Genomic DNA, 22,115 nt, shown 5'->3' with positions numbered 1-22,115 from the left:
CAACACGAATACAATCCAGCACACGAACACGGAAGACGGTAAACCAACTAGGCAGTGGAGACATGAATGAGGATCTGACAACAGACAGAGAGATGAGTGAGTATATGTAGCTGAGTGGAGATGAGGATCAGCTGGAGCGAGACAATCAACACACAGGTGACAACAATCAACCAAACGAGCACATGGAGACTACGTGAGTACAACAACAAACACAAAACATGACACGGAGGAAACAATGGATTTCCTACCGTGACACAGAGTGATTACATTCACTGACACAGAGCAGTCGTATCCTGATCATCCAGACAGATTTGATGTGCTTCAGGTGTTGAGTAGAGAGAGTGTGTGTGATCAACGCTGTTACTGGGAGATTGAGTGGAGTGGTGGTGTGTATATATCAGTATCATATAAGAGAATCAGGAGGAAGGGACGGCGTTATGAGTGTTGGTTTGGATATAATGATCAGTCCTGGAGTTTGTTCTGCTCTCACTCCAGTTCCTCATTCAGACACAAAAAGAAAGAGACTAAACTCCCTGTAGAGTCCATCAGCAGTAGAATAGGAGTGTATGTGGATCGCAGTGCAGGAACTCTGTCCTTCTACAGAGTCTCTGGAGACACAATGAGCCTCATCCACACAGTCCAGACCACATTCACTCAACCACTCTATCCTGGGTTTTATGTTTATTATACTGGATCATCAGTGAAACTGTGTTGATGAATCAGAATAGACTGTAGAGAGATTCTACCTATAATGCTTTGAGCTGCATGATAAATCACTGACAGTGAGATGTTATACAGTCTCCTATTTTCTCTTCATTACATTAAAGGATTAGTTCACTTTCAAATAAAATTTTCTTGATAATTTACTCACCCCCATGTCATCCAAGATGTCCATGTCTTTCTTTTTTCAGTCGAAAAGAAATGAAGGTTTTTGATGAAAACATTCCAGGATTTTTCCTTATAGTGGACTTCAATTGGCCCCAAACGGTTGAAGGTCAAAATTACAGTTTCAGTATTCTTCAAAACGCTTACACCGTATGTCCTACGCCTTCCCTATTCAACTTACGGAAAGAACGAGGTGCCAGTTTCGTTTTTTTCCGTAAGTAGAATAGGGAAGGAGTAGGACATACGGCATAAGCTTTTTGAAGAATACGGAAAGCGGAAGCACGTACAAGCGATCATTTGAGTTTATAAAGCATATACTGTTGTATTTTTTTCGAAAATGAGTGATTGTTTCTCTAGATAATACTCTTATTCCTCGTCTGGTATCATTTAAAGCCCTTTGAAGCTGCAATGAAACTGTAATTTTGACCTTCAACCGTCTGGAGGCCATTGAAGTCCACTATATGGAGAATAATCCTGGAATGTTTTCATCAAAAACCTTAATTTCTTTTCGACTGAAGAAAGAAACACATGAACATCTTAGATGACAACATCTTAGATGATGATGAGCCGCTGGATGACAGCATGTCCCTAGTGGCCTCGGACACCGAGGATTGGACAGGCTCAGCCCACGACCCCCACCAGAGCTTCGATAGACACTGAGCTCATCCGTGTTCTATCTAAAGCCATCGAGGAGCTTGTGCCCGACTCCGCTCATCTACCTCTCTCACCTCTGTTGATGGTGTTGAACAGAAGGGCTATGAAAAGCTGCCTCCTTTGGATGAAGCTGTGGCTGTGCACCTCTGCCCGCCTACTGCCATGGGATGGAAGTCAAAGGCCGTTCATCCATCTAAGCCCTGCCAGACGACTTTACCCCTTGCTGGTCACGCCTACACCTCAGCAGGCCAGGTCAGCATCTGCGTTACACTCTATGGCTGTGCTTCAAGTGTACCAGGCGAAGCTCCTCCGTGCCATGGATGAAGCTGGACATGACCCGACAGTATTCAGGCAGCTGCGCAGCGCAAAACATGCCACCAAAACTACGGCCCAGGCTATCGGTCGATCGATGTTGCTGGAGCACCATTTATGGATCAATTTAACGGACATCAAGGACTCGGACAAGACCGTCTTCCTCTACTCCCCGATCTCCCCCACTGGCCTCTTTGGTCCCACCGTTGATGGGTTTGCTGAACGCTTCACCGCCGTGCAAAAGTCGTCCCAAGCCATGTGACACTTTTTGCCAAAGCATTCCAGCTCCTCTGCTTTGAGTCTCCACAGGCCTGCGCCGACTCAGCAGCCCTCCAAAGCTCGCGCCACCAGCTGAACCCGGCCCAAGATAGTGCTGGACCCTGCGCCTCAGAAGTCATCCTGATATCACTGACAGGAAGAGGAGGGAGCTGCAGCCGTACCACCCCCAGCCTCGTTTATTTTTCCCGTCACCTCGTTCAGTTCCAGGTGCTAGAAAAATGTGTTTGTTTCATGCATAGGGCCTGTTCAAGCACCCATGCAACTAACCGCTGTGATAGCGGGCAAAATAATAAACAAACACACTCAAAAAGAGAGCAAATTTCCTCTTCCGTTCCCCACAAGCACTGTGGTTCCTTACAGCGCCCATTGCTCAAGCCAATCCAACCCCTTGTCACATGGTCAGAGGCCTGGCAGGCCATCCCCAGAGTGTCAAAATGGGTATTGGGTATAACAGAATGAGGTTATGTACTCCAATTCACTCAAAGGGCCCTGTTATTCAACTCCATGACGATCCAGGACATTCACGTCCTGTGCTCTGAGGTGAACACTGCTGGCAAAGAGAGCCATAGAAAGTGGTTCCTCCAGCTCAGAGCGAGTCAGGCTTCTACAGCCGTTACTTCCTCGTCACAAAGAAGGACAGTGAGTTTGGATGTCAGAGTGAGTATTCTGGGAGCCAAAGGTGAGACCATGATCCCTGTACTCATTCCACAAGATATAGAAGCGTTGAAAGCAGATATGTGTTTTTGCAGAACACTTGTATGTTGCTAGTGCTTTTCTTTGTTTCTTTTCTTTTCTTTTTTTTGGGGGGTATTGATATTGCTATTTACCTTTTTCAAAGAAATATTAATTTGCTTGCTTTTAAGATAATGCCATATATGCCTAAAAATAGAAATGATTAAATTGCTGTATGACTGGAAATTACCTAAAATATTTAAATGCTTGAATGCTATGAGTGGAAATTACCTAAAATATTTAAATGCTTGAATGCTATGAGTGGAAAATACCTAAAAAACTAAGTGACATAGATGTACAATATAAACAATTGTATTATGACCTCCTTTGTTTATTATGGTGTGAAAAACAGAAACAAGTGTAAAATATGTGTGGGAAAATGTTTGTAACCAACAACAAAGGTCAGCAACAGGGTGCATGGGGGTGAAGAGAAAGTGTTAGAACCACAAGTGGATGTGGAAGTAAGGAAGACTACAGTAAAGAAGGGGAAAAGTGCTAGAAGAAGCCACGGCGTAGGCAATAGCGGAAGAAGCACCCCTCAGATGCTGCCTGCATTAAGTGTGAAGGACATCTGATACCCTATCGAGGGACACTTAACAGTATCTCCAATATTGCTGATTAGAGTTTGACTTTAGAGCTTTTAGTTTAGCTGATTTAAGTTTTATTTTATTTTGCATTAACTGCTTTGTAATGTAACTAATAAAATAAGTGTTGTTATTGTTACTATTGCCTTCTGTGAGACTTTACTTATAACTACAAACTGAGCCTCAAATAAGAACAACCACAAGGGAAGTCTTCTACATCATTCCTAAAGAACTTCAACCTGCGGGTGGGTGAGTACTTTATGGTTTAGGCTAGATTTGACTAACCTTACCCTACATGACTAATCATAGGGTTAAAGGTGTAAAGCCCAGGATACACTGCACAATTTTAGCAATCCTATAAGATCATTACAAATCACACTGTGCAACATGGATCTATTAAACTTGGGTAATGAGTATGACATGCATGTAGACTGTATGATGATGACACCTGTTGACTTGTGAGCTACAATACAAGTTTCCATAGAAGAATAAAAACATCATCAGTATGCGCTAGTGGTAAACAAAAAGACGAATCACACTTTGGAACTTGTAGTTTGTGTGCTGAAAAAAAGGAAGTGGCAAAAGAAGAAAGGAAAAGAGCTTGAGGTAAGCAGTTAGCGCCATGACGCATTGATTTCATGTTGCAATTTTATTGGCTGGTCAGTAGACGTAGGTCGATGTTTTTGCATCACACTAGTTTGAGTAAAACTGAAATTTTTTCTCTAAGTTATATTATTAACCTTACTTTCATGTTATAAGTTAAACAGATGTTATATTAAAGTTAGTCTTGTTAACATTTTGGAAATTGTTTTTGTGTTCACTGAGATATTGTTTAAAGGAGGTGTACTCATTTACGTTGAGCACTATATATAGCCCTCATTGTGTTGTCAGTTGTTGAATGTATCATGCTTTTTTTGTGTTCAGTCAGTGTTTCCCTTGTTTGGTTTTGCTTTGTTTTCATTAAGATCCCTCCAGCACCTAGATCCTCCATTTTCGTCTGCCTTCCTAGCTCTCTATTATTAGGGTACAATGGGGAGCATTTTTAATTTAGATTTTTTTCAAAATACAGACATAAAGAGAATATCAGTGACCTGGAAGCTTTTGTACACAAGGAATGGAGTGTCAGAAGCTTATCAGCACTTACAGGCAATTTTTATTTGAGGTTATAAAGAGTAAGGGAGAGAAGAGTGACTTTTGGGGGTTGAATAATTTTGTATATTGATGTTCAGAGATTAGATTTTTTTTTTTTTTTCATTTGAACTCAGTAATTCAACTTAACATACTCAGAATTACTCAGATGTGCAATAATAAAATTAAATCTATGATGGTTTACTGATGCTTTAGTTAATTCAGTAATGTTAGGATTTATATGCCGTTTAATGTTTGATGATCGCATTATTTTACAGTTGCGTAAGCAATCTTGTCACGTGTCTCTGCTTCTTCTTCACCGGTTTTGATCCGGAGATTCTGTACTGGATGATGCGTAATAGCGTCTTCCTACCGTATAACAGTGATAATATGGATAGATCGAAAATTCAGTCTTCTTCTTCTTCACAACTGATTCTTAAAGCCTGTGACTGAATAACATTTATTTTACTTAAAGTGGATGCTGCTGCTATGCAACCGTAATCTATTACTGGTCTGATCATAGCACAGTATATTCTTTTGTAATGATTGCTGACTTGCGCACCAATCTATCCCTGCAGAACAGAACAGAGGACACTGGGAGTAAAAGGCCTACAGAAGGTAAACTGAGGGCTACATATATTTCTCAGCACATTAACATACCACCTTTTTATTTTATTTTAATTCAGATGTACTGAGCATCTGCCTACTCAGTCTTTACTTGACATTCTCTAGCAGGGACATTCTTTCATGGCTTTTCTATTTTAACTTGCCACTAATTGTAAGATTCTACTCTCTGATAAGACTCTCAGCAGCAGTTAACCTAACATTTAGTGTAATGGTCACATTTTAGTTTCTCAAAATTACTCCTATCTCTTAAAGAAGCATACTGAAACAGAGCAAATATTCTTCAATCTCTAGTCTTAAATCATAAACTCTCAGATCATAAATCAAGGCATTCATAGTATTTTTTTAAGTTTAGCTTATATATTAATTTGGTAAAGGGCTATGAAAGCCTATATAGTTTCATGTTCCTCAAATGAACCTACGTTATGCATTATCTTACAATTATGCTTAATATGAATTTCAGTTAACAAATAAAATAGAATTTCAGTTAACAAATTTCACTGTATTCACATTACACAGTAAGCAGAAGGATAATATTTCATTAGTCGTCTGTCAGGAAAGCCTTTGGCAAACAATCATTTGATATCTTTAAGGTGCGTTTTTGTCACACATTTCTTTTAAAACACTTATGAAGTCTGTATAAAGTGAAATTTACTGTATGACCCCTCTTTCTCAATGAAAGTTTTCCTGTCTGAGCCCAGTTAGTTCAGATGTCTTTGAAACAAAATAAGACTTCTACAGCAGTTTTAGCCTAGGCAATTCACACACACAGTACAATGTGCATGCTACAGGTGTCAGTGAGTCTCATCTTGAAACTGATTAGAGGTGTATAGCGTTATTTTACTGTCAAACGTCGAGAGCGCATTATTATGACGTGAGAGCACATCAATTCAATTTCCTTTGGTCTCGCACAAAACTGGATGCATGCTCTCAAATATACAGTGCACTCTTATGAACTGCCTCTCCTCTCGCTCAGATATTGTGTGTGCGCGCTCAAACTGTTTTCTGCGTGCTCAAACTGCTTCCTGCTAGCTCAAACTGCTTCCTGCTAGCTCAAACTGTGTCCTGTGCGCTCAAACTGTTTCCTGCTCGCTCAAACTGTGTGAATCTCTCCTTGCTCTTGCAGAAATGAATTTGCTCCTGGATTAAATGCTGTCAAAAGTTATCAACCAATCAGAAGAGACGACTGATCCATGAAAATGCTACATGGAATCTTATTGGCTGAGAGTGAACTGCACATGGAATTCTTTCGACAAAAATGGATATGTAATTTCTTTACAATTTAATATTATTTAATAATATTAAAGGTGCTCTAAGTGATCCTGGGTGGAGTAACTTCCTGTTGACGTTCGAAGTGTTGTCAAACAAAACAGAGGCTAGCTAGACCCTCCCTCCTCCTCCCCCTCCCCTCCGTGCTTCCTGAAACAGTCACGAACGTGCATTTAAAATCATTCTTGTCGGTTATTGGCTGGAGCATGTTTATTATGTTTTGTGGTCCAGGCTGCACCAGTTTGTTTTTGTTGCCATTTTCGGAGCTTGTGGCAACTACAGTGTGTTCAGGGGACAGGCAGCTAGCGGATAGTGAGGAGATGTTTGCTGTATGTGAAAAAAATGTTTTGGCCTAAAAACGCATGACATCGCTTAGAGCACCTTTAATCGAAATGTAGGCCATATCTTAGAAATGGCTCGGAATGGGGCGCTTGGATGGTTTCCATATTAATAAGCTTTATTACAGGTCAAACCCCACTGAACGATTTACCCAAAATTATCATATTATCCAGTATCATGGACCAAAACATTAAATTAAACATTAATTTAAAACAAAAGATTAAACAACTAATTTAATGTTATAAATTAGTCTATTTAGAAATGTGTACTATGTTATAAATTAGCCTATTAAAAAAATATGTATTAATTTAAGTGGATTCATTACAAAATCGTTTGAAATTAATGAAGACATGTTTTGTCCAGTGTTTTTTAAATGAATCCCTTAAACTTATTGTTTTCACTGTGTGTGATTTAGTTAATTAGAAGACTTCTCTCATTGGTTTTCCAATCTCATAAAATAACTAATTTTAAAAACTGCAATAACACATAGACATGTTTAAATATAAATAATTTAACTTTCCTAACAATTGTTGCATTTAATGTTGTAGATTGGTTTATTTCCAGCAGTCATCAAGCTTGTTCACCCTGGCTCACTCACTCAGACACAAAGATATACCTTTAATTTCACTACGCTGATTGCTCACTAAAAAAACCCAGCGGACTGACGGCATCTGGGGGACGGTCGACGGAGAATCGCCAGGTGAATCCAGGGGCGCAGATGGAGAGCTGGCAAAGGCTTAGGAGACCCTAGCGACATCACGGCAACGATCAACATAGGTGGAGCTGGAGATCCCGAAGGCTGAGGTGACGCCGGTGCGACAGAGGACAGAGGCGACCCCGAGGGGAAGGAGGAACCCCCTGTAGCCGTAGGGATGGAGAGGCGGAGTGGAATGGATGGCCCTCAAATCTGTGGCAGAAGAGGTGCGACGACTGACCAAGGGGGAGCTGGCCAGACGAGGAGAGACCGGAGGAGCTGTCAGTTGGAGGGTTTCCGGTGGAACTGTAGGTTGGAGGAGCCTGGACGGAGCCGGCAGGTCGACGGGCCAAGATGGAGCGAAGAGGTCGACCGCGGGAGGTGAAGCCACAGGATCCTCTTACCTGGGTGCTGGGGATAGACAAATGACCTGCGGCTCGATGTCACAGGAATTCCCCGGAAACGGCGCTGGGCTGGAACCTTCAACTTCAACACTTTATTAGGTCCCCGAGGGGCAATTGTTTTGCAGACAGTGGCAACAAACAAAGAAATACATGCATCCACCCAGTCAACAACAGGACAATGCAATAAAAAAAACATAGGTCCATCCGGCAGCGATGGGACTGGAGGACTGGCTGAGCACTGCGGTGACGTCAGCATGGGCAGATCAACAGTAAGGAGGTCAGAGTTTAATATGTAGTCCATAAAAGATGATGCCGATGATGATGATGATGATACCGGGTGGGACAGGGTGGGAGTTGAATCCTCACTGAAATCAATTAGCCAGTCCTCCATATCTATGGGCGTCTCTCCCTCATCCGCAGATGTCGTGGGCTCACTCCCCTGGTCAGACGTCAGATGGAGTTCCACTTCCGGGGCGATGATGTTCTCGTGGTTTCGGGATCTGACTGACACGTCGTGGCCGGTGGAAACTCTCTGTCTGTGGGGGGCTCACACAGGTACTCCGCAGTCCATGGAGGAGATATGGGCTCTGGGTCTGGCTGTGTTCTGGACCGGGATGTGACGCTCTCCAGACACTGGATGATGGCGTCTGTCCAGCTTAGTCCGGTGGTGTCTGGGAGGTCAATAGGATGGTGGAAGTTAGCCCCGATCCAGAACAATGACTTCAGGGTCTCGTCATCGTAGGGGCAGGTGAGTGCAAGACGAATAAACTCTTGTGTGAAGAAACAAAAGTCGTGGCTCAGAAGTGCAAACTTCTTTGCATAATACATTTTTGAGGTCCGGCGTTCTGTCAGGTACTGCTGCAGGAAACAGGCGAAGGAAGACGAAGAATTTCAGAAAACATAGTTTAATATATAATCAGACTGGCAACAGGTAGCAACACGTACATAGAGACGATACTGGACAATGAACTGAACTAAGGCAGGAACTTAAATAAAAGTAAGGACGAACAGCTGTGAGATGATTAGTGTCCATGGTGACTGATGAGTGGCAGGAAAAGAGAAGCACGTGACAATCAAAACAAACAGAACATGACAGTGACAACTGCACAGTATCACTGTATAAATTAAATATAATTAATCTGTGTTAAAAATACAAAAGTGATTTTTCTCTTTTTCTTTTGTTGTTTGAATAACATTCATGATACAAAAACCAGCAGGGGCTGGACCGAATGCACGGAGTGGATCCAAAATACTGTTACACATCCAGTTTTCTTTCTCAATTGTTTAGTTCACCTAAGCCATAGTCAGTTGTGTTTACAAGGATAGTTGATCTTTTACGTGCATTTTAACTATTTTTTGCATGTATGTGTCCATTTAGGCACAAATGCCTAAACGTTCAGAATTGAGCTCTGTTTCGCTTCTCTGTGCACTCAAATGGTTTAAAAATCTCTTGAATGAAACTGCAGTTCTTGTGGGGTGTGTATGGGGCTGCATAGCTGCAGACCAGTCAGGGTGTCCATGCTGACCCCTGTCCACTGCCGAAAGAGCCAACAGTGGGCATGTGATCATCAGAACTGGAACACAGAGCAATGGAAGAAGGTGGCCTTGTCTGATGAATCACGTTTTCTTTTACACCACGTGGATGGCCGGGTGTGTGTGTGTCGCTTACCTGGGGAACACATGGCACCAGGATGCACTATGGGAAGAAGGCTAGCTGGCAGAGGCAGTGTGATATTTTGGACAATGTTCTGCTGTTTTTTTTTCCTGTATCCCCCAATTGATCTTGTTTGGTTCTTTTAATGTATGTTTTTCTTATTAAAAAAAAAAAAAGTATCATTCGCTGCACCCAGAATTACAAAGAAGCAATTATGATCTTGCAATTTCAATACAATATTGAGGCATAGATCGAAGACCGAATGTTGGTCATTGTAACGAAGTCCACAGGAGACGAGCATAGTGAGAACCCAAGTGCAGTTTAGTATCCCAGCCAGCAATGACATGTGGGGCCCAGATGAGGGCTTCATGGGCGGCAAATGTGGGGCCCATTATGGGCTTGCACCCGGGATCCACATTGGGGCAAGCCGTGGAAGCCCAGACGTACTAAAAGTGGGACCTGTAAGGGTACTGCATGGGTCTTAATTGGGCAATTCATGTCAGACCCATTTGGGCCCCACCTGCCCAAAGGGGTCCAAAGTGGGATTTGCAACATGGCTACACAGATGGGCTTTAAATGGGATCTGTAAGAGTCTTATGTGGGTCCTAACTGGGCAATTCATGCCAAACCCATTTGGGCCCCACCTGCCCAAAGGGGTTTAAAGTGGGTTTGCAACCGGGATCCACAAGGGGGCCAGCCGTGGATGCCCAGATGGGTTTTAAGTGGGATCTGTAAGGGTCTTATGTGGGTCTTAACTGGGCAATTCATGTCAGACCCATTTGGGGCCCACCAGTCTGAAGGGGTTTAAAGTGGGCTTGCACCCGGGATCCACATGGGGGCCAGCCGTGGATGCCCAGGTGGGTTTTAAGTGGGATCTGTAAGGGTCTTATGTGGGTCTTAACCGGGCGATTCATGACAGACCCATTTGGGCCCCACCTGCCCAAAGGGGTTTAAAGTGGGTTTGCACCCGGGATCCACATGGGGGCCAGCCATGGATGCCCAGGTGGGTTTTAAGTGGGATCTGTAAGGGTCTTATGTGGGTCTTAACCGGGCAATTTGTGTCAGACCCATTTGGGCCCCACCTGCCTAAAGGGGTTTAAAGTGGGCTTGCACCAGGATTCAACCGTGAATGCCCATATGGGCTTAAAGTGGGCTCTGTAAGGATCTTATGTTGGTCCTAACTGGGCAATTCATGCAAGGTAAGCCCAACCATTCATTTAAGGAAACAATCTAAGAAATATTAAAAACGAAGAATGAATGTAAGTACAAGATAAATACAAGACACTTGATGCTTTAAACTGCAAGAAATATATTAAATTGAACAACAAAAATTATCTTTAAAAAACAATGTCACAACATACGGTAAACTAAAAAATATATTTTAAAAAAATCTCTGAAAAAAAACCTCCAAAAATACAATACAAAATACACTCATTATATAATACATTGAATGACAAACATAATCTTTAACAATTTAAATTAAAGCCTTATCCCAGGAACATCACGGTTGATGCTCATGATGCCAAACCACTCAGATGTTCCTGGGAGTCATAAGGCTGATATTAATTTAGCTCCATCAAATTGTCTGTGCTTGTTTTACTTTCATATACTTAAAATGTAGGTAATTATATTATTATTAAACAATTATAATTTATTTAGCTCCTTTGTCAGAATATTTTACGAGTTTTAATAATTCTTATATTTTTATAATAAGATATCTGCAGCTATATTTGCTCTTTGGGTTATGCAAGCAAACAAAATTCAACCTTAGTCAATATTTATCCTTCATTTTGTATTAGCTGCTAGTGCAGTTGTAACTGCAACACTACAACTAACGATAGAAGCCAGCAAGATGCACAGGGAGACCGGGGAGACCGACATTATGATGTTTACAAGCCCAAAACATTTGAGACTGTTTGCTTACACATTTAGTTTGATTTGATTTGTTCCAATTTATTCTTAGAGCAAAAGGTGGGGACAGTGCAATATGTTGAAGTATGTGTTATGCAATATGTGCAATATGTTTTTATGTTTAAAGCATGAGGAAGGGTCGGAACCAAACTCTGAATCTGATATTGACTCAGATGAATTTGAAGTGAAATAATGATGAATATATTTTATATCATATCACCGTTATTGAATAAAAGTATATTGTGATATATTGATACTGAATTATTGTCCAGCCCTATAGCTAAACCAAACTCGCTGTTTTTCCTTTTGGTTAGATTCTACATCAGATTAAACAGCACAAACCAAAAATACAGACTACTGTACAATCTGCAGTGTTATTTTTATGGCAACATAATATTTCAACTTACCTTAATTTTATGGAAATTCGGTGTTGGTCGGAAGAAATATGCACTTCACCTCCAAGTCACAGCCAGCTTGCTTTCCGATTCCGAATGGACTGTTAACGTTTTGAGAGCGAAACACGGCCTTTGCATACAGGACCCAGAGATGTCCGAACTGCCTGACCAAATAACAATTTAATACAGTAAAATTCGTAAATTAAAGGATATGTGAGAGAATTAACAAACGACTTAACTGCTTCGCTGGCTTCATTATGAATGAGCCTAATTAGGTGTTGTTGTGCATAACAGGCAGTGGTGGAGAGTACTGAAAATCTGTAGTCAAGTACAATTAAGTGCATTGCTAAAATATTACTCAATTACGAGTAAAAGTACCGGTGTTAGAGAAATACTCAAGTAAAAGTACAGTTTGTAAAAAAAAAAAAAAAATACAAAAAAAATAAAAAAAAAAATTAAAAAGAAAATATTCAGAGTATTAGTTACTTTTAACCACTGATGTCACCGTCACTTCTCCAGACTAGGGCTGGAAATTGTGTGTTTTCCTTTACCAGAAGTTAACATGCCAACAATCTATTAATCATTAATAATTGATAAGATGCAAAACAAGTGTTTTTCCCTCATTTTTTTCTCATTTAAGTTTTTATTTCCTTATTAAGCAAATGTCTCCGGCAGACAAAAAACTAAATTACATGAGGAGCCATGACTATTGATTAAATATCCATGAATACATTTTTAACTGGTTAAATTCTTCATTCAGAATCAATGAAAGATCAATCATTAACGTCCTTTTTTTGTTTTGTTTTGTTTTCCGTCCTCATGACCCGGTTTTCATCGGCTTGTTTGCTATCAAATCACCTTACTGGCTACAAAAATGCAGATAAAAGGTTTGGATATGAATTAAAATTGTACTCAGTACTCAACTATGATTTTAACCCTCAGGGGTCTGAGGATTTTTGGGGCCCTGGAGTAGTTTTGACATGCCCTGACATTTGTGCTTTTTTCAGTTGTTCATAAACATATTAATGACAAAAGTGTCATTACGCTGTATTCAGCACAAACTAGGCTACAATAATATGTGAGGAACATGTATGTACATGTTTGTGTTTTTGAAGGAATAACGTTTATGCGTGGTTATTGAAAAAACAAAAAACTTAAGTCACTGAAATAAGGCCAAAAAATATATATTAAAACTGTGTTCACAAGAATTCTGGGTATTGGAGGTTGTAGACTAGAGTTTTTGCTTCAGAATGAAGTAAAAAATATCCTTCCTACTCCTTCATATAAAACAATAGAGAGATTTAAATTTTCTAAGACACTTTTGGTCAAGAAACACGGTATGCGTGGAGGTGTGAATAATCATGAATAATGGGTGATTCTCACCTGAGAAGGCAAAAGAATTGAATAATAATGACCTGAAATGACTTGCATATTAATGAGGCCTTTCAGTCAGGTAGGCTGTGAAAAAACCCTCTGTGATCATGGTGATAACAGGATTAAAGTCCACTCAGGACAAAAAAAAACATGATTTTTGTGATCTCATGCATGCACGTATTATTGCACATGATATGAAAAAAATTTTGTATAGGCGTATGTTAAATTACAGTACCAGTCAAAAGATTGAACACATTGCCATTATAATGTTTTTAAAAGAAGTCTCAAGTCTCTAACCAAATAATGGTTTTCTATTTTAATATACTTTAAAATATAATGTATTTCTGTGATGCAAAGCGTCTGAACATTCCTACCTCTAGGGCATTTCATATAGGCTACTATATTTGTTATATTATAGAGCCTAAATGTTCATGTGCAGTTGACAAACTATACATCATTAAAAAGATCTAAGACTCAAGCTTCACATTTTGACTCTTAAAATCTTATATTGACCATAATTTCTTAATATGCTTAAAAGAATACACATTTGGAGAAATATTGATGGTTTCTCATATGTTTATATCAATTTTCTATACAGAGGAGTAATATTTATTGTCATCATTATGAGCGCTGGATGCTGTGTTTTTAATTCATAGCCTACTTGCAGCCGGAGGGCGCTCTGCCCCTTTTGTCCACAAATGCCTCAGTAAAAGAAGAGGCATATCATGTGACAATCAAGGAACTAACAGAGGCAAGAGATCGCTAAATATGGCTATTCAAAACACTTTTGAAGACAATAAATACACGATTGAGATGATGTATGCATGTATTGACTGAATTTGCGTCTGAATAGCGCTGGCTCCGTGGGACGTGGCCGCATTAGCGGATAATGAGCTGAATCACAGACTTCTGACATGGCTCTCTTTTCATACAGATTACATAAACACAGAAGGTTTGTTTTCGATTTGACTTACATGTTTTAAAACCTGACATCTTAACGTTTTTTAGACATAAGTGTAATTTTTTTGTCATTAGTATTCACTAAGTTACAGATCATTTTCTAAGAACTATCAGATTGGAGTTCGTTCAGAGGGAGACGAGAGATCATGCATCATGTTAGTTTTCTTTATTTTACAAAAAGCACAACATTTTCTTTTTGCTCTGAGTGTACACAAATGAAAGAAGATAATCCACAGATTAAAATGGTGTATAACTCTTAATTGTATGTGCAACACTGACGGAGTATTTTGAGTCTCTTTCACACTGATAAGAAAAAACCACGGTGGTATCGCCGGCGATACCCTCAGACCTCAGAGTGTTAAAAGTAATTTAGTAGATTACATGGATTAATGAATATTACAAGTAAAAGTACAGGCTTGAAAATCTTCTCATAAAAGTACAAGTACCCCAAAAAACTACTTAATTACAGTAATCTGAGTATTTGTAATTAATGACTTCCACCTCTGATACCAGAAACCACTCCCCAAGCGGGTCTTGAATCTGGGTATCCGGCGTGGTAGATGGATGTGCAAACTGACCAAAAGCCAATTGGGTAGCAAAATGGGTCCTATGAGGCATCAGGGAGGGATTTACCCAACATTCTACAGGCAACTATACGTTATAAGCAACTTATGTTAAGTTAGCAAAATATTTATACAATATAAATATTGTAAATATTCAAATGTTTGAATTTACACTTATCCCCATAAATCTGTCCCAATCTGGGTCACTGCACCAATGAAAGTGTTTATGTGAATGCTCCATGCACTGTCGGAAGGCTTTCTGCAGCTTTATTCTTTTACTTAAATTGAAAGGGCCTCTGTCCTTACAGGCCTACTTCTTTAACTACCTCAGCCCCTCCCTTTACCGTCTTAAACCATAAACCATGTATATGTCAATGCATCCTGAAGATCTTCAGATAGCCTAACCAAACAGATCTACTGTATCTTTTACAGCCAACACATCAGTCATTGTTGGTGTATGAGCTACACCTTGATAGAAACACATGCTACTCCTTGGTCCAAGGACATCTAACAACACAGAAGTGGCAGACAGATTGATGATGAGGCCTCCTGCAAGTCCTTTTTTTTCTTTTTTTCTTTTTTCCTCTTGTCCTGTCCAGCATCGAAGCAAGCAGAATGATGCTCTGTCTGCCATGTTGTGACGAGCAGATTTTGCTTTGCCAAGAGGAGCTTGAATGATAAGGCTCCCCTTGATATCCTAAGTTAAGCTTATTTTATTTTATTTTATTTTATTTTATTTTATTTTATTTTATTTTTGATGCTTGTTTGTAGATGAGCATTACATAATATTGCTGGACCTGAACCAATCACCCAAACCCATGGCCACTTGGCCCATAAATATGCCATTCAAGACCCATATATGTGTTCCCAGATCAAACCCATGCCCACTTGGCCCATAAATATATCATGCAAGACCCATATATGTGTTCCCAAATCAAACCCATGCCCACTTGGCCCATAAATATGTCATGCAAGACCCATATATGTGTTCCCAGTTCAAACCCATGCCAACTTGGCCCATAAATATATCATGCAAGACCCATATATGTGTTCCCAGTTCAAACCCATGCCCACTTGACCCATAAAAATTCTATGCAGGACCCATATGTGCATTCCCAGTTCAAACCCATGCCCACTTGACCCATAAATATGCCATTCAAGACCCATATATGTATTCCCAGTTCAAACCCATGCCCACTTGGCCCATAAAATTTCTATGCAGGACCCATATGTGCATTCCCAGTTCAAACCCATGTCCACTTGGCCCATAAATATGCCATTCAAGACCCATATATGTGTTCCCAGATCAAACCCATGCCCACTTGGCCCATGCCTGTCCCTTATGGGGCCCATGTAATCAGCTCATATGGGCTTCCTATGTGGGACTCGTACTACAAAACCTACATGGGACCCGCTGATTTCACCCAGCCAAAGCCCATGCCCACACAGTACCCATGGAACCCGTAGTTAACCCATCTGGGCCCCACGTGTCATTGCTGGCTGGGATAATCCAAAACATGAACAAAATACAAAAACAAAGACGTGGCTTGACTAAAACTGACACTCGCCAAACAGCAGGTTACACAAACAAAGCTAGACAAGTGAACAATGAAACATGAGTGTTATATATACACAGACTGATGACTAAACAAAGACACCTGTGAATGATCAACAAAGAACCATAAGATGTTTTCAACATCGGCTGCGGCTGGATGTAACGGATCGCTGAGAGTATCCGCATGCAGACGGGGAGGAGCTGAAAACAGAGACGTGAAGTCGGACACTTTCTGCTTCTCGTAGCGACGCTTGCGCTGCGTTTGCATATTTTATCACAGCTGAAGTGAAATAAATGCAATATTTGACTAATACACTGATGTTTCAGAATTTTCATTCAATACTTTATGTACTGCTTACAGCTTCCGTTTTTACAAGAATAAAGTTCAACATATTATTGAAATACCAATGTAGTGGGATCTACGTTTTTATTAGTTTTATTTTGATAAACATGAAGAGCCTTAACCGTTATAAAAATACAGATTTGTGAGCATTAGTGGAACTAAAGTTTTCAGAATAAACGTGAAACACATGATCGTTGTCATGCGGTGAATCCGGCCAATTGTGGAACAGCTGTGTCGTCATCAGAGCTTGTGCAGTTCTTCTTGAGATGCTGCACTGGCTGACTCAGGCGGCTGCTCTCATATTGCTCTCGCGGTACTTTGAAATCATACTTCACCGTCACATGCCGTCGGTCATTCCTCTCAAGTCAGACAAAATTTATTACTGGCATGCACTGCTTCAAGTCAGCCAATCAGCCTGTGCGGCACTGCATTGAGTCAAATAAGCCTATAGTCCCGAAGGGTGGTGGAGCTGAGGCACGTGACCTGGACCACGGCATGGCAATGCTGGGTCTGGGTCTTAGTGCAGAGGCACACCAGGTCTATGGAGCATTGGTGGGCCTGAACCGTGGAGCAGTGGTAGGCCTGGATCATGGTGATTATCATGGATCACAACTAGCATAAATATGGATTTGTTGGTCTTCCTGTGAACACCTTTTCTCAGTTTTCTTGTATTGTACAAACAGACCACTGCTCCGAACAGAGTTGTTTTCAGGTTAGATCATTTCATCATATCTTTTCATATTTACACTATAATTTATCATGACTATTTATGTCTCACCTGGCTCCAGCATCAGTGAAATAGCCTATTGTATGTGGACATGACAGTGTAAATTGTAGCTTTAAGCTTGATGCATATTTTAATTTTTAACAAGGCTACATTAGTTTAAAATTATCTGGTTAAATTGGCTTCATGTTATGTTGAAGTTTTTGTGATTACACTGTGCTGAAGAGTAGACGACATGAAGGTAAACACTATAGCGCAGTCAATGCTTATAGAGTGACAAGTAACATCTTGTTCATTAAATACAGTATATGTGCTAAATAAGGCCCCCCTCTGGCCCCACAAATTTGGAATCGTTTCGCAACAAACGATTTTCTAAAATTTTTCCTGTGGAGGTATAGTGATGAAAAAAGTAATTAACTGTGCCATAACTCTTAAGCTCCGTGAAGAAGAAATTACTCGATGACCAATGCAGAATAGCATGAAGAGTATGTGGTGCAATGTTTCACATTTTCAGATACCTGAGGAAAGATACAGGTAAAAGAAAATATTTAATTTCATGTTCATGTGTCATGTTCACATAGCCTATAATGAGAAATAATATTAATATATATCCAGTTGTCCAGTGTTGCTTTATTAGATGTTTGTTTTTAAACAACATAAAAAACAAAAATCACTACCAATAATCCTGAAAACAGGTTAAAGAGTTAGTTCACGAAAGAAAATTCATTTACTCATGTTGTTCCAAATCTGTAGGCCTGTGAGTTTTTTTTCTTCTGTAAGATAAATAAAAAATATATATATATTTATATATTGTGAAGAATGTTTCTATGCCAACTGATTGCAATATGGATGAAGAAAAAAAATTTGACTTTTCTCAAAATATCTTTTTATGTTCAACAGACGAAAGTCATATTTGGAACGACATGAGGGTGAGTAAATGATGACAGACTTTTTTAGGTAAACTATACTTTTAAGATAAATGTTAAAGGTGCCCTTGATTCAAAAATTGAATTTACCTCGGCATAGTTGAATAACAAGAGTTCAGTACATGGAAATGACATACAGTTTGTCTCAAACTCCATTGTTTCCTCCTTTTTATATAAATCTCATTTGTTTAAAAGACCTCCGGAAAACAGGTGAATCTCAACATAACACCGACTGTTACGTAACAGTCAGGATCATTAATATGTACGCCCCCAATATTTGCATATGCCAGCTCATGTTCAAGGCATTACACAAGGGCAGCCAGTATTAACGTCTGGATCTGTGCACAGCTGAATCATCAGACTAGGTAAGCAAGCAAGAACAATAGTGAAAAATGGCAGATGGAGCAATAATAACTGACATGATTCATGATAACATAATATTTTTAGTGATATTTGTAAATTGTCTTTCTAAATGTTTCGTTAGCATGTTGCTAATGTACTGTTAAATGTGGTTAAAGTTACCATCGTTTCTTACTGTATTCACGGAGACAAGAGCCGTCGCTATTTTCATTATTAAACACTTGCAGTCTGTATAATTCATAAACACAACTTCATTCTTTATAAACCTCTCCAACAGTGTAGCATTAGCCGTTAGCCACGGAGCACAGCCTCAAACTCATTCAAAAACAAATGTGAACATCCAAATAAACACTGTACTTACGCGATTAGACATGCTGCATGACGAACACTTTGTAAAGATCCATTTTGAGGGTTATATTAGCTGTTTGAACTTTTTTATGTTGTTTAAGGCAAGCGCGAGCTCTTGGGCGTGGAGCACGAGAATTAAAGGGCCACACACCCTGAATCGGCTCATTTCTAATTATGCCCCAAAATAGGCAGTTAAAAAAATTAATTTAAAAAAATCTATGGGGTATTTTGAGCTGAAACTTAACAGACACATTCAGGGGACACCTTAGACTTATATTACATCTTTTTAAAAAAAGTTCTAGGGCACCTTTAAAGTGTACCCCCTAAAAGCATAAGTGGCCCCTTCCTGCCGTCTTCCATTGTGTTTGACTGAGTCAACATTTTCAGGCCTGCTTTTTATTTAATTTTGTCATTAAATTTGATGGGGTTAAATGCAGTGATGTTCTTTCTTCCTAGATCAGATATTAGGATGAATTAGAAATACACATTAGGAATTTAACAGGCACTGTTGAGGGAAACTGTCCCTCATGACTAACTTAAAAATAAATATTTAGCTAACCTATCATTTATTCTACAGGCTCATTTTACACCGTTCTCCAATATTAGGATTTTATTTCCTGTGTACATAAATTCTACATATCAAACAATCACATGTCATCCTCATGACTATAAGCCCACACACACTTGACGTTAAGTAAAGTATAAAAGCAGATTTATTTCTGGAACTTCACAAAATCTTTCCCTGAGATTCTACAGGCGACAACCAAACCAAGGTGAGTTTTGGGAACAAAACCTACTGAATAACATTTCTAAATTATCTTTGTCTTTAAAATACATTGAGTATCCACATATGAGTGCAGACATTTAACTTTTCCTGCTTATTCATTTTTAGGTTCATTTCAGGTTCATCATGGCAGTGCTGAAAAGTCTAATGCTTCTTTTCGTCATCTTCTCCATGGGGAATGCAGAAGGTAACCAAAACATTTAATTGTAATTTCATTTTGGAAATGTGCAATATTCCATTTACTAATATTTGCATGATTAATTAAGGATTTACAGTATCAAAGAACATGGAATTTAGGGACAAAATCACACAAACATAAAATAATAATGATTTGTTTTTTGTTTTTTGTTTTTTTGCTGTGAATATTACGAATGTCCTAACATTTATGTGCTGGATGCAGTTGATTTAGTCATGAAATGCCCCACTGGATGGTCAAGTTTTGGACTCCGGTGCTTCAAGTACTTCTCTCCATCAGTTAACTGGATCACAGCAGAGGTAATGTGTTAAGTTACAACAAGGTGATTTTGTCACACTTTACATTAAGTGTCTTTAACCACATATAAATAAATCAATAAGGTACAATGGTTAAGGTGTAAGGAAAGGTCAACAGTGTAATCACTGATCTAATTACAGATGTAATTACATGCATGCAGGTACAGTTTTTTTTTTAAAATATAAGTACAATGTTAAAACATTTATCTAAACAATAAGTGCACTGAATCAAATGATTCATTTAAATGTTAGCACATAGCAGTTTAAAAGTTTTAATATAAATTGGAGTGGTGATTTTCGTTATTTTTAAAGTAAACCTTTCTTTTCTTCAAATAAATGATACAGAAAACTAATGCTGAGCAAATAATCGATCAGACTTTGTTTGAAAATGACTAAAATGTTATTTAAAAAGTCACTTTTTTGTATTGACAATAAAAATCTGTCTCTTTAGAGAAACTGCCAAGGTCTTGGTGCGAATCTCGCATCTGTGCATAATAAACCGGAAAATGAGTTTCTGCTGGGGCTGTTGCCTTCTTCTTCCTCACATGGTTGGATTGGTGCTCATGATGGAGAACAAGTAAGTTAAATTGTGTGTAATTGTTAAATTGTAGACTGGAATTTCAGTTTCACTTTTTTTTTTGATGGTCCCTTTAACACATTCTGTTGACTATAAGTAACGTTGCGTCTACATGTCTACTAACTTAGTCGAGAATTAGTAGACTGGAATTTTCAGAGTATTAGAGTTAGAATAAGTTGACACGTTGTTACTTATAGTTAACAGAATGTTCATAAGAGACCATCAAAATAAAGTGTTACTGGAATTTCTGCTCTAAACCGGGGTTCCTTACAGTACTAAAGAGACCTATTTGTTTGTAGACTGTAATTTCAGTTTCTAACTTAGTAGAGAATTAGTAGACTGGAATTTCTGCTCTAAACAGTAAATGCAAATGTGCTAATGAAGATGGGTTAAAGCTGAAATGAATTAGCTCCGTACTTAAGTCTGAGTACAGTAGTGCACTCTTATAATCATGTCTTTGCTCTTTAGGAAGGACAGTGGACGTGGACTGATGGAACTGTGAATGACTTTACCAACTGGTGCGCTGGAGAACCTAACAATGTGGGTGCTGAGAACTGTGTGGACATCAACATTTCCTGTAAGAATGCAGTCTGGTTTTTGAATACTTCACATTATAATTTACATTACTATAATTTCATAATTTCACAGTAACATGTAATGGCTCATTTGGATTTCACAAAGTGCTTATAATGATCAGAATAACTTACTTCATTTTTCCACTCTACAGCTAACCGTTGCTGGAACGACTTGACCTGTGCAGGCCAAATGGGCTATATTTGTGTTACAGATGCTTGAGATCATATGCAGGCATGCTGCTCCACAGTTACATTGATTTTACACTTTGTGATCTTATCTTTACAAAACATGATATTTTAAAATTAAACTTCATTTGAATCTTTTCTGAGCTTTACTCTCTTCCCAATACCTTCTCTGAAACACTCCTCTAATCAATAAAAGCATTAATAAAGCAAATCATGTGTGTTGTGGAGTTAAATCAAATAAATAAATGTATAATAAAATAAGAATATTGTGATGCAAGGTTTGAGGATATGGTTACCAAAGATGTTAAGCATGTTGTGAACTACATGAAGAATGAGGACATGAATGAAAGCATCTAGAAAATGAGTTAAAGGGGATATATGTGTCACAGACACCAGACTTTTAAGCACACCACTCATCTCCCTCAGTTGTCCAGTCACTGTTGTTTTTGGATGTTAACCTGCTGTTTGATATATCATTAAACCT

At 39.1% G+C, this 22,115-nt stretch overlaps 1 protein-coding gene across 1 annotated transcript; it reads left to right on the top strand.

The window, feature by feature from the left end:
• Positions 1-19,717: 19,717 nt before the first annotated feature.
• LOC125245209 (ladderlectin-like) lies at positions 19,718-21,842 on the top strand. The gene is made up of 6 exons (XM_048155734.1): positions 19,718-19,790; positions 19,910-19,988; positions 20,202-20,296; positions 20,745-20,870; positions 21,339-21,447; positions 21,598-21,842. Exons 2-6 carry the CDS (start codon positions 19,928-19,930, stop codon positions 21,663-21,665), a joined length of 459 nt encoding a protein of 152 aa, XP_048011691.1. The 5' UTR covers positions 19,718-19,790; positions 19,910-19,927; the 3' UTR covers positions 21,666-21,842.
• The last annotated feature ends 273 nt before the right edge of the window (positions 21,843-22,115 follow it).

This window comes from Megalobrama amblycephala, linkage group LG14 (genome assembly GCF_018812025.1).
Source record: "Megalobrama amblycephala isolate DHTTF-2021 linkage group LG14, ASM1881202v1, whole genome shotgun sequence".
NCBI lineage: Eukaryota > Metazoa > Chordata > Actinopteri > Cypriniformes > Xenocyprididae > Megalobrama > Megalobrama amblycephala.
The sequence above is the reverse complement of the archived record's forward strand: the minus strand, read 5'-3'. Positions and strand labels throughout refer to the sequence as shown.